Genomic DNA, 13,280 nt, shown 5'->3' with positions numbered 1-13,280 from the left:
AATTTAACCCCCCGCTATTTTTTTCACTTCTTTTTAGGAGCTATTACTCATATCTTTGTCTAAAGAAACCTAAAAATTGGCCAATGAAAATGACATTCTCTCCATATGTAATCCACTCCTCTGTCCTTTATTCAGAGAAAAGCAAAAAGAGAATTTCATGTGACCATGTAAGCAGAAATAGGTCAATGGCAGCATTGCAAATAGTGCCATGATAAGAGAAATTTATTGTGGAAAATGTTATTGCCTTTCATTGTTGTGAATTAAACCAGTCATACAAAACTGTTATTGAATTTTCTACTGGGAGATGCATGTGTGCCATGAAGCATAAGCATACAATCCTGTTCAACAGAGTAGGGCCATGTGCTCTTTCAGATGCTCTTGAACTGCAGTTCTTATCAACCCTAATCAACATAGCCAAAAAAAAAACAAGAGATGATGGGACATGCATGATGCTTTCGGAGAAGATGGAGTTTCAGAGGCTCTTGAGAACATTTGAGACTGTTGAGACTGTTGCTAGGTTTTCAAAATACTAATAAACAGTCAACAATCTGAACTGCAAGGTTGACAATCAGGAAGTAGCTATTAACAAGTTTGTGATCTACCTAAATAACAAAATTTATTTCAAATAACTTGACCATGTGTTTCTCTGTAAAATTAATATGTTGCAGCATATTCAAAAATTAGATGATTAGATGGTATTATAAGATGTCTTATAATACCCTCCAAATGAGTTTGTTAGTTTTCTAATCTATATATAAAAAACTTCCAATCCTCAGATAGGATACATATTTTATAATAAGAAGGAATGGGCAACCCTAGGAACTACAGGCATTTCTATATGCAAAGCCTGGGAAAGTTATTTCTGAAGTTTTCATAATATAGTTAACAGGTTCATTGGGCATAATGGCTGGGAGAATCTAGGATTTGTAGTCCAGGCTCTGGCTATTCCACAAAGTTACACCAACTTCTCCATTATATAGGAAGTGAAGTCTGCTGGTAGAACAGTCCCTGATGTATGCCACCTCTGCGATCTCTGTGTATGTGTAGCATCCAGCCAATCATTGCAGAGCAGGTTTGAGATGGCCAGCTGCACATTACATGTGAGGAGAGATGGAGGGAGGGATCTCAAAGGTGACATAAAAGTGAAGGAATCAGAAAAAATGACATTTCTCTACCCAGGAGAGAAGCATCTGACGTTTAATTTCATTCAGTTCCAATCAGAACATAGCTTTATCAGCCTGGCTTAATTCAGCTTTGTTTAACAAAATGTTATAGTGGTGTAGACACTTCAACTTCCTTAGATATCTATTAGACAACAAACATGTGATACAGCCATTCCTATGTGGGGCAGTTCAAAGGTGGAGTGGGGAGCATAGCTAGTGGGCTCCAGTGGGTCCTGAATAAGAGTTTGTTAGGGAGTCTTCCTTTTGCTATTGGTCATCTGGCACTTTTAACCAACCACTTCCCCCTCTGGCATTCTCTCTTTCAAAAGTAAATACAAACATTGTCCAAAATAACATCCCTCTACTGTCAAAGAAAATGGAAACACTGAACTTCAGTAGTTTACATTATACTGCAAGATGCCTTAAGTAAGTGATTCTCAACTTATGGGTCCCCAGATGTTTTGGCCTTCAACTTCCAGAAATCCTAACAGCTGGTAAAATGGCTGGGATTTCTGGGAGGCCAAAACACCTGGGGACACACAGGTTGAGAACCACTGCCTAAAGCACTACATTGGGAGAAAGACAGGCCAGGGTGCTTACAAAATGTGTATTTAGCTTGTAGAACTTCTCAGCAGACATGTATTGAACTGCTCTGTGTGCTGCAATCCTATAGCTGCTTATTGGGAATAATTTCCAGTGAAGACAGAACAACTTAACATCTGAATAAACATGCACCAGACTACCCTGAAGGTTTTGCACAGCATAGCTGAATCAGTGGAATGAAATGAGGTACATTGTCTTCCAGAGGTATACACCTGCTTTGAATTTTGGAGAGATTGTTGTTTTAACAGATCTTGATTTAATGGACATCATTATCATGAGCGCCCGCTGTTAGCTCCAGCTTCTGCCAACCTAGCAGCTCGAAAACATGTGAATAGTTTCAATAACTATGTGAATTCACACTAACAATGTGAATAGATCAATAGGTGCCGCTCCGGCGGGAAGGTAACAGTGCTCCATGCAGTCATGCCGGCCACATGACCTTGGAGGTGTCTACAGACAACGCTGGCTCTTCGGCTTAAAAATGGAGATGAGCACCAACCCCCAGAGTCAGACATGACTGGACTTAACGTCAGGGGAAAACTTTTACCTTTATCTACCATTATCATTTGATGTACTTAAGCTTTGCGTCACAATAAAATGTTTTGTATTTTCACAATACTGAGTGCCTTATATACATTTAGTGCAGTGCTTTTCAACCTTTGGCCCTCCAGGTGTTTTGGACTTCATCTCCCAAAATTCCTAATAGCTGGTAAACTGGCTAGGATTTCTGGGAGTTAAAGTCTAAAACACCTAGAGGCCCAAAGGTTGGGAACCACTGATCTAGTGAATACAATGCCAAGACAATTTATTTTATTCCCATTTTGTAACATAACAAAAAGTGGAGAGTTAGGACAGAATTACGATTTCTATAAAGCCCTAAAGATGATTAACTCTGTAGTTACATGCTCTCAATTCTGAAACACTTCTGTGTATACATTCATAGAGTCAGAATGGAAACCTCTCCCAAATATATATAGCAATATCCTTCTTTTTCTTGGACTACATAACTTAACATTCCCACATTCTGTACACAGTGTTGCCTGTCTTTGCTTATATGCATGGGGAATCTGGTTGAAGAAGAGGGAAGAAGAAACCTTCATTTAGCCAACACTCCAATAATATTTGTTACTCTGTTATCATTAATTGCCTTTGAAGTTTACTTTGACTGAAGCTGATTTTATGAATGAGAGCCATCCAAGCCATTCTATCCTACGCAAGTCTTGCAGACTCAGGACCATGGTTGAGTCTATCCATCTGGAATGCAATTTCTTCTTTTCCAACTGTTTTCTATTTGCCAAGCATTATCATCTTTTCTAATGAGTCATATCTTATCACAATATGGCCAACATACAACAGCCTCATTTGTGTCATCTTGGCTTAAAAGGAGAGTTCAGACATTATTTGTTCTAAGACTCATTTATTTGTCTTTTTAGCAGTCTTAGTATCCACAGAACTCCTCTTGTTCTGTTACTTCTGTTATTACAAGTAGATATCAGACAAACCTAATATTGCTGCTCTGAAACATGTTACGTATAAGAACCACAATAAATCTACTGCAGTGTAGAATGAGCAAGCTCCTGGCAAAAATTTAATTAACACAACTGACTACTCACAGCCTGCTCTCATTGGCTTGATAAGTTGTTCTTTTACTGCCATTCTGTTTCAAAGGAAATATCACAGCTGGGCTCAAGGGGTAAAGTTAGAAGAAAAAAGGTCCGCTCACAAAATTACAGCCACATAGAGATGAAAGATCAGAGAAGCGAATGTATCTACATATGCAAGGTGGGAAAACATTGATCTTGTACACAGAATCATAGAGTTGGGAGAGACCTAATGGGCCATCCAGTCCAACCACCTGCCAAGAAGTAGGAAAATCGCATTCAAACCACCCCTGACAGATTGCTATCCAGCCTCTGCTTAAAAGCCTCCAAAGAAGGAGTCTCCACCACACTCTCAGGCAGAGAGTTCCACTGCTGAACAGCTATCACAGTTAGGAAGTTCTTCCAAATGTTCAGGTTCCTTTCCTGTAATTGGAAGCCATTGTTCCACGTCCTAGTCTCCAGGGCAGTAGAAAACAAACTTGCTCCCACCTCCCTATGACTTCTTCTCACATATTTATACATCATGTCTCCTCTCAGCCTTCTCTTCTGCAGGCTAAACATGCCCAGCTCTTTAAGCTGCTCCTCATAGGGCTTGTTCTCTAGACCCTTGATCATTTTAGTAGCCCTACTCTGGACACATTCCAGCTTGTCAACTTCTCTCTTAAATTGCAGTGCCCAGAATTTGACACAGTATTCCAGGTGTGGTCTGACCAAGGCAGAATAGAGGGGTAGCATGACTTCCCTGGATCTAGACACTATGCTCCTAGCGGGCCAAAATCCCATTGGTGTTTTAACTGCCACATCACATTGTTGGCTCATGTTTAACTTGTTGTCCATGAAGACTCTAAGATCGTTTTTCACACGTACTGCTGTCAAGCCAGATGTCCCCCATTCTGTATCTTTGCATATGACATGTAATTTCAGAGACATGACAGAAGTTGGTTGAGGATTCACAGACCAGTGATTGCATAGTTCTTCACAAAGGTCAATGGTAATCCATAGACTCAAAGTCCACAGCCCTGGCAGAAACCCTACCATTCTATCTATTAATGTGAACTAATCTTATCAAGCTAAGTGATATGTTAAGATCTGTACTACGAGATGGATTCTTTAAGGTGACATCTGGTCTCTGTGGCAAAGGTAGGCTATAGTGTGATAGGTCAAACATAACTGCAAAAGAGGAAGTGTGAGATAGACAGTTGGTCAGTGGAAGAGAACATGCTTTGCCCACATGTTCATTCTGATCTAGACAATGGGCTAACCACATTAGTCTGCTGCAGTAAAGTAACTATCAGTCTAGTAGTTGCGGCACTTTAAAGACTAACTAGTTTTATTTGGCATAAACATTTGTGAACGGTACCCCATTTCATCAGATGCAAAGAATCTCGCATTGTTACTTCTGTGCTTTTGCTTGACTGTTGTGTGTTATATTTGACTATTTCCCTTTTCCAAAATAAAATATGGAACAAAAGTTGACCCAGTATATAATTCATGTCTTCCTAAAGCTCTCAGACCTACTGGACTGGAAAAGCCAGTTTGAAGTATTCACTGTGATCTCCTAACACCGTGACAGAGGATTAACTGGGACTGTTCTATACAAGGATTGCTGAAAGGTATGTAAAGTTGTAAAAATAATCTAAAAATCTGTGGTAAATAAAATGTGTTATCTTCTTTAAAAGATGTTCACCTAAATTATGAAGTCCATTTCTCACACTATCCTTACCACTTCCCCTGGAATTTTTTCATTTGTTTTATGGAACTATATTGCTAATGTTTTTCAATATAGTGATTCCATGAAGAATAAGATTGACCTAACTCAATCATTCATGAATATCTTCCTTGAGAGTTAAAACTGAGGGCAGGAAGGAAGGGAACGTGACTGATGAAATGAGGAAGAACAAGTAGTACTGTATAACATGCAAAGTTGTTTGAAACTTCTCCACTGTGGGTATAGTTGAAAGAGTTTGCCTCTGAAACAGTAGTCATAAATTCCTGCAGAGAGGTAAGTTATTTTGTTTTGGAACTTTTCTCATTGGAGAGTAACTACTATATACTTTTCTGTTGCTCCCCTCCAATATCTATCCTCTAAACTGCACCACTATCTTATGACCCTGTTCTTTGTGGTTTTATTCTTATTTCTTTCTCACCCCGAGTTTTAACTTAATGTTCATGTGGCCCGCCCTTGTTTTATTATTTCCCTGACTTTGCATTGCAATGTATATTATTATCTTTTGTATTGTTCACTGTGTTATGATGTGTTGTTCTTTTATATTTTGTTATATTGTTCTGGGCATGGCCCCATGTAAGCCGCCCCGAGTCCCCGTTGGGGAGATGGTGGTGGGGTATAAATAAATTATTATTATTATTATTATTATTATTATTATTATTATTATTATTATTTGTTCATACCTTAGGAAATGACTAGCAAGCTATTCAGAGAAATGTTTAACAACTCTGTTCCATTTTTTGTATTTAATCTATAATATAAATGTAGAATATATTTATATAGACTTGGTGTTTTAATCATACTGGTAAAAATGAGATTTGCTGTAAAGTCGTTTTGATTATATTACTATAGTGTACTATCAACAGAGTTGTAGTTAGAATAATTAATCTGCAAATTCAAATATATAACCCATAAGATTTTAAGAAGAGCATTTCTACTTAGATTTGGGCTACGGTACAGGAGGTGGCCTTATACTGAATCAAACCATAAATTCATTGAGCTCAATATTATTAAAACCAATTAACAGCAGCTGTCTAGGATTTCCACCCAGGAGTCTATACTTTGACCTTCTGTTTTCAAAGATTACACTTGGGATTTTGTGAGTGCAGCCATATGCTTTCCCACTGAGCTGTATCCTCTTCCAACTCTACTACTAACTTGTTATAGCAGATTTTTAAAAAATTATTCTCTTATTGCATTCTCCCTTGAAATAGCTCAGAGTGAGGTACATAATCACACACACACACACACACACACACACACTTCTATTATCACAATTCTGTGAAGTAGATTAGTCTTTGAAAAACAGGAGAGTACTTAGTAAACATTTGGGAGATGGGGGCAATGGGAATTTAAATCTAGGTATCTCTGATCCAATCACATTTGTTCAAGATATTTTATTTACTACAACTAAAGAATAAACTCCCAAGCATTCAGCAAAAAAAAAAAAAAAAAGGATGGGTTGGTTTTGTTTTTTAAAAAAATCCTAACCAGCAGGGCTCCAACATCACAGAGTAAAACACACCTGAAATTTGATAAAATTTGATTGTGTGTTCCTGCATGGTAGGGGGATGGACTGGATGGCCTTTCTGGTTTCTTCCAAGTCTATCAAGTAATGGACTATGAATTTTGGGAAACGATTTGGTTATAAGATCATGACTCAGCATTTTATTTTATTTGGTTTTAATCTGTTTAATTGATGTATTTTAATGATTGTAAGCCACCTTGAGTCCCCTCTGGGTGGAGAAAGGCAGGATAGAAATGAAGTAAATAAATAAGCATCATTCAGAAGTGGTTAATACAATATTTTCATACAAAACTGTGCCAGATAGTGCAACCTACTTCATCTTCTAGTTTATGAGTTCAAATCTGAAGGCACAATCTTGACACAATCACCATATGAACTAAGGACAGAAAATACATTCTTTAAAAATATCTGACATTAGGAAACATGCCTTCATATGTCTGTGTATTGTTTGGGGAAGTGTATACAACACAAATCTGCTCAGAAGAGGAATTGAATGTTACCAACCAATGTGTATTTAAAAAGAAAACAAAGTCCAATCAGTCAGAAAAAGTCCCTCTGGTTGATCTGTTTTAGGAAAAACAGAAGCAAAAGCAAAAAAAAAACCAAAAAAAAACTAAGTAGTTCCTTGAAGTCTAAAATGTTTTAGTTGTCATAAGCTTTAATAAGATAACATGGGCTTCAATCTAGAATAGAATAATGTCAAATTAATAACTGTGCCACCTAGGCTTTAAGGTACCACTAAACTCTGTAGCTGTAGGAGTCCAGAATTCTCCTGTGCAAAACAGGGATGAGGATATCAAGAAATAATTGCCCTGTCCAATTCACCACTTCCCAGCCCATCATCTTCTAAGATAGAAGTTTTGTTTTCATCATTGACTGCATTGGATGAATACAGCTTATTTGTAATTCAGTGGTTCTCTATCTTTGGGTCCCCAGCTGTTTTGGCCTATAATTCCTAGAAATCCCAGCCAGTTTACCAGCTATTAGGGTTTCTGAGAGTTGAAGGCCAAAACATCTGGAGACCCACAGGTTGAGAACCATTGTTGTAACTGAATCATAATTATGTGTTGGCAGTTTTATGCCCACTCTTAAATAAGTTGTACAGTATCTCCCTTAACCTTTTCTTCCTTCTAATGACAGGGATTCAAAACTTTACACAGGTCTCAAAGGGATCACAAAACGACACACACCATCAGTCCTTACCTGGATGTATTTGAAAGAATTGGTTTGGAATTTTAAAGCCCTGCACAGATTGGAACCTCAGTACTTGAAGGAGTGTCTCTCGTAAAAGGTACATATGGTTTTAACTTATTATTATATTTTAAACTGTTGGTTTGGTCTGTGTAATGTTAAATGTATATGATGTTTTATTGTTGAATCTATTTTTTATTTATTGTGGAAATTTGGGCTTGGCCCCATGTTAGCCGCCCCGAGTCCCCATGGGGAGATGGAGGCGAGGTATAAAAATAAAGTTATATTATTATTATTATTATTATTATTATTATTATTATTATTATTATTATTACTACTACTATTATTACTATTATTATTATTATATTACCCAAATGCTAAGCTGAGTCTTCATCTGACTTTCCATGTTTTTCTAAGAGCCCTTTCCATCAGTGGTATCAGAATTGTTAAACACCCTCTCAGAGAGTTAATCTGGTGCCTTTTAAAGTGTGTTTTTAATATCAAAGACCATTTTATCTTTACAAAAGCTGATTTAAACATTCTTTTCTAGCTTGCTTTTTAGTCTTCCCTTTCTTGTTTTCTTTGACTATTTCTGGCCTTATATTCTGCTTTAAAAAGATAACAGACTTTACTGATAAGTAACTAAAAACCAAATACCTCCTTAAAGTAGAAGGTATTTTACCTTCTGGTGGAAAGATAACAGGGAGAATACCAATCAGACCAGCCAGGAAAAGAAACCCACGATTTGGGAACAGCCACCAAGAAGTCTCTCTCTTGTCCTCACAGAAGTGCCCAAGATGGTGGTGGGAATGAGAGAGAGCCTTCCTCCACAGATTTTCAAATAATTTTGCTCTCGGTATTTTAAAGGATGGGATTGTGGAGTGAAATACATTTTTGTCGTATTTTACTCTGAAAAATCTTTTAAAGCTTTTATGAAGGTTTACATTTCATCAATTATTTCTTCCTCAGTATATTTCTGAACAATGAACGGAAGCTTCAACATCTCTAATGGGACATCATCTTTCTCTGGACAATGCCTGCGAGACACCCGGATAGCCCATGTGGTATTCCCACTCTTGTACAGCTTCCTTTTCCTTGGTGGATTTCTACTCAACAGTTTGGCTGTGCTGGCTTTTTTCCAGATTCCAAGCACATCCAGTTTTGTTGTGTATCTTAAGAACACCTTGGTTTCCGATTTTATCATGACACTTATGCTGCCATTTAAGATTCTAACAGATTCAGAACTGGGACTGTGGCAACTCAAAGCTTTTGTTTGCCGTTTTTCAGCCGTCATATTTTACGAGACTATGTACATAAGCATAGTGTTGCTTGGACTCATTTCTGTAGACAGGTTTCTCAAGATCATTAGGCCATTTGGGAAGTTCTGGTTACATGATGTCACTTCAGCAAAAATTCTTTCTGGGTTTGTGTGGTTCTTCTTTTTTGGCCTCTCCTTGCCAAACATGATTTTGTCAAACCGTGAAGCAACACCACTCTCTGTCAGGAAGTGTGCTTCTCTGAAGAGTCACTTGGGACTGAAATGGCACGAAGCTGTCAACTACATATGCCAACTGGTCTTCTGGACTGTGCTGATCTTAATCCTACTGGTTTATATAATTATTGCTAAAAAGATCTATAGTTCCTACATAAAAACACAGCCAAAAGAATGTAAAATCAAACAAAGAGCTAAGAGTAAGGTATTTATAATTGTGGCTGTTTTCTTCATTTGCTTTGCCCCTTTTCATTTTGCTAGAATACCTTACACCCTTAGCCAAACTGGAAAACGTATTGACTGTGCAGTACAGAACCAATTATACATAGCAAAAGAAAGTACTCTTTGGTTAGCAACTGCAAATATATGTATGGACCCTTTGATATACATATTATTGTGCCGCCAGTTTGTAGAAAAAGCTTTCTGTGTGAAATTACAAAAATCTAGGAATACAATTCAAGAAAATCTGACTATTGCGTTAGACACTGGAATATCTGTATAGATTTTTGGCTGGGCCTCTCCACCTCGCAAATTTGCACTATGATGTTGTTAGACAAAAATTCATTTTATTTGAAAAATATGTTTTCTGTAAAATTTTATGTTGTTAAAAATAGCAGTGTTAAATTGTATATTATGTAGATACATAGACTATTAAGTATAGTTTATTGCTGTATAGTTTATGGCATCATATTGTGACAATGCATTCCAGATATTGTCCCTTACCTATAGTAACCTACCTCTTGTATCATTAGATTTATCAAAATCAATGTATATACAAAAAATCTTGAGAAATGCTATTTCAATTTGTTCTACAGACATACTAATACCAAATTCCATCTGCTATTTCTAAATAAATATGAGGAAGCTATAAATGGAAAATGGAAAATAGTATTGGAAATAGATTTAATAAGAGTGAACAAGCTGAATTTCAATGCAGACAAGACAAAGGCTCTTGTGTCAGTTGAAATGAGGCTCTGGGAACAGATTCAGGGTGTGTTGGATGGGTTTATGCTTCCTTTGAATCTTGGTTCTGGATTCAGTGCTTAACCTGAATGTCCAGCTGAGGATATAACACCAACTGCATGGCTCTCTGGAGAACTATGATCTGGCCATGGTGATATATGACACAATTACATCTCACTTGTGTCACTGCATTTGACTTTACATGTTGACACCTTTGGGAAGCATCCAGACTTTGCTGCTGCAGAATGTTGTAGCAAGACTTTAAATCCAGTCTGGCCACACTGCCATCTTTTGGGAGTGCTTTGATTGTGTATTCCTGCATGGCAAGGTATTGGACTGGATGGCCCTTATGGTCTCTTCCAAGTTTATCATTCTATGGCTCCATGATTCTGTGTTATCATAGTTTTGCTGATTACTGATCTGCTTCTGGGTACGGTATAGTTACAATCTACAGGTTTTACATAACTTTCAATGAAGTTGTTAGAAAAATTTCGTTCTCCCATACATGTCTGTCTAGATTTTTTCACAGCCACTGGAAGCACTTGTGAAGGAGACACAAGAGAGTCTTTTTTGTGATTTTCCCTGCACTCTGAAATGCCATAATAAGGCAGGGTATGTTCTTTCCTTCCTGAGGCAGCAAAGAAAGTTCTATTGAATCATGATTATGGCATATAAACTGGCCTGGACTGAAAGGGATTTTATAGGTTGGGTAATGACTATGACTTTTACTTTTATATTAATATTTTGCTATTGTACTTTTAATGCATGGTTAACTACCCATATCTACAGGTTCTGAATCCATACACACACACACACACACACACAAATCCCAAAAATAAACATTGATTCTGCCACATGTCATCACTACATGTGTAGATACAACCTGTGGTAGTCTCCTGCCATCTCACAGATCCTCAGGTTGTCTAGAATGTTTTTGAGTAGTTTGCCATTTTATATATGGGATATATAAGGAATGTCATTTTACTATGCCATTGCACAAAGCATAAATTAGGTATGGTAGGCCCTCCTCTTTCACAGATGCCACCCAAGCAAGTGGCATTGAGAAGGAGACTCACTGGGTGCATAAAGCTCCCCAGGAATTGTCTAATCCTGTTCTTTGCTTCTCTGTTTTGCTTGAGCTGGCTAGGGACTGGTGGATCAGTTGGGGAGGTGGTGATAGTTTTGGTGGACTGGTTTTGGCATGAGGAGCTTGGCCTTTTGCTGCCTTCAATGAGATGCTGTGGAGGATGTAGAGACATGATTTTGGGCACCTCCTCATGAAAAAGTAGGCCCTGATGGCATGGCAATAGCTTCTGTGTCCCAATTAGCATGCAAGGATGGATGGGGGGGGGGGGGGGGGGAGAGAGAGAGAGAGAGAGAAGAGGCTTCACTACATCAATTGTAATAGGGATTACAAGACTTATAATGTATTTGCTTTTCCACTTCGTTAAAATTAGCAAAGGGCAGCAGCAGAGACAGTAGCAAATAATCCACAAATAATAAAATTTGGAAAAGTTAAACCCCTGAAAGTGGAGGAACTACTGTACTATCCTCGCAGGAAGAGGGATCTGGAAATGTCTTGGATTTAAGTGTCATATAAAAAGGAATTATCTAATACTGTTAAGTCAAATTCTCCTAGCTCCCAGATTTCTCAGCAGTTACACTCTGAAAAGTAATGCTATAGTTTCTCCTTTTGCCTCTTCAAATATGAAACATATCATCAAATAAAAAATAAAAAATCAAATGTAATCAGCCCTTTTAGATATACATAATTAAAATAGCTGAGTCATTGTACTGATAGAAAAGTGCATATAAATTAATTAAAGAAATATTTAAATAAAGAAATCCTGATAGCCAAACTAGTTTCGATTACAAATCCTTCAAAATGTAAGAAAACTCAGATAATATGCAGGTAAAATTTTCTGTGTGTAAATATTATTCATTAGAATAATGAAATGCAAGTCCCTGCTATTTGTCATATAAATACATATGCCTAACAAAAATAAGTGTTAGATTACATACAATTATTGACATGCTAAGGGCGTACGAATTTACCTTGTATTTCAAGAATTTGAGTCTGTGTTTGAGAAAGTGATACAAACCAGAATAAAACAAGGACTGCAGATGGAAGGTTTATGCTGTGTGGTTTTGATGAAGAAATCTATGGCTTTTGCTTTTTGCTTGTGGTTTTTGCTTCTTAGAATTGTTTTTTTCCTGTCCAATTTTTTTAAAAATTGTGAGTTTTGGTAAATTCTCACAAATAATACTGGGCAAAATTCTAATTCACTTGTACTGCTCACATTTGATAGGAACAGCATAGGGGAGATCACACTATGCCTGCCTGCCAAATTGATCTTAAACATGAGCAAAGCCTGTCAAAATCAAGATTTTGTCCTCCTTCTGAATAAGGCAAATACCAGTGGTTTTATTTATTCTGGCACAAGGTATAGCTTGAAGTTCATTTTGGATTCATGACAATATACTGTAGGATGAAACCAGAAATCTCCATATCATCAGAAAAACAGATATTACTTTTTGTCTACCAAAAGACTGGCATCTCAATTCTTGAAGAAACTGTAATGGGCTTCCTTCCCTTACAATAACTGTTCTGTTTTTACCTGTTATTAGACACTACTGTTTTCTCTTTTGCCATTTTTACAAAAATGATATTTGCAGAGGGCTTATTCTATTCTTCTTCCCAGGGCTCTTGCTCATATTTATTTCTCTTCTTTAGCCCTAGTGAAGCAACAATAGCGATGACATCCCTAGCTTAGTGGTGGCAGGTGTGGGGTGGGCAGAAGAGAATCACATCATTGGGTCTCTTTCACTCAGTGCCACTGAACATCTAAAAAAGAACAATGAAATGGGCTAGTGGGGTCAGTACGCCTCGTGAGGTGGAGGCACACATAGCACCAAGCTCAGGGCTAATTTGCTGGTTGGTAGGGTGGGGGGATTCCACATAGGCCTTGTGTCTTCTAACTCTGATGATAGTGAAGGACCTACTGCATGTGTG

General features: G+C 37.5%; 2 protein-coding genes across 7 annotated transcripts in view; one reads left to right on the top strand and one right to left on the bottom strand.

The window, feature by feature from the left end:
- The window catches only part of med12l (mediator complex subunit 12L), a 178,650-nt gene that overhangs the window by 70,667 nt on the left and 94,703 nt on the right, over positions 1–13,280 (bottom strand). The gene's annotated exons all lie outside the window — the stretch shown is intronic.
- p2ry13 (purinergic receptor P2Y13) lies at positions 4,643–12,397 on the top strand. Of its 2 annotated transcripts, none has more exons than XM_062976680.1 (3): positions 4,643–4,980; positions 7,762–7,912; positions 8,782–12,397. In XM_062976680.1, exon 3 carries the CDS (start codon positions 8,796–8,798, stop codon positions 9,804–9,806), a length of 1,011 nt encoding a protein of 336 aa, XP_062832750.1. In that variant the 5' UTR covers positions 4,643–4,980; positions 7,762–7,912; positions 8,782–8,795; the 3' UTR covers positions 9,807–12,397. The 2 variants fall into 2 exon arrangements, with proteins under 2 accessions (XP_062832750.1, XP_008104372.2); XM_008106165.3 differs by lacking the exon at positions 4,643–4,980 and adding an exon at positions 5,272–5,369.

The sequence above is a fragment of the Anolis carolinensis genome, chromosome 3 (assembly GCF_035594765.1).
Source record: "Anolis carolinensis isolate JA03-04 chromosome 3, rAnoCar3.1.pri, whole genome shotgun sequence".
Taxonomy (NCBI): domain Eukaryota; kingdom Metazoa; phylum Chordata; class Lepidosauria; order Squamata; family Dactyloidae; genus Anolis; species Anolis carolinensis.
Note: the sequence above shows the minus strand (reverse complement) of the source record. Positions and strands in the feature narration are given on the sequence as shown.

Bases quoted from the DNA above. Each gene is read 5' to 3' on its own strand.
- p2ry13 (XM_062976680.1), top strand. From the start codon at position 8,796: ATGAACGGAAGCTTCAACATCTCTAATGGGACATCATCTTTCTCTGGA.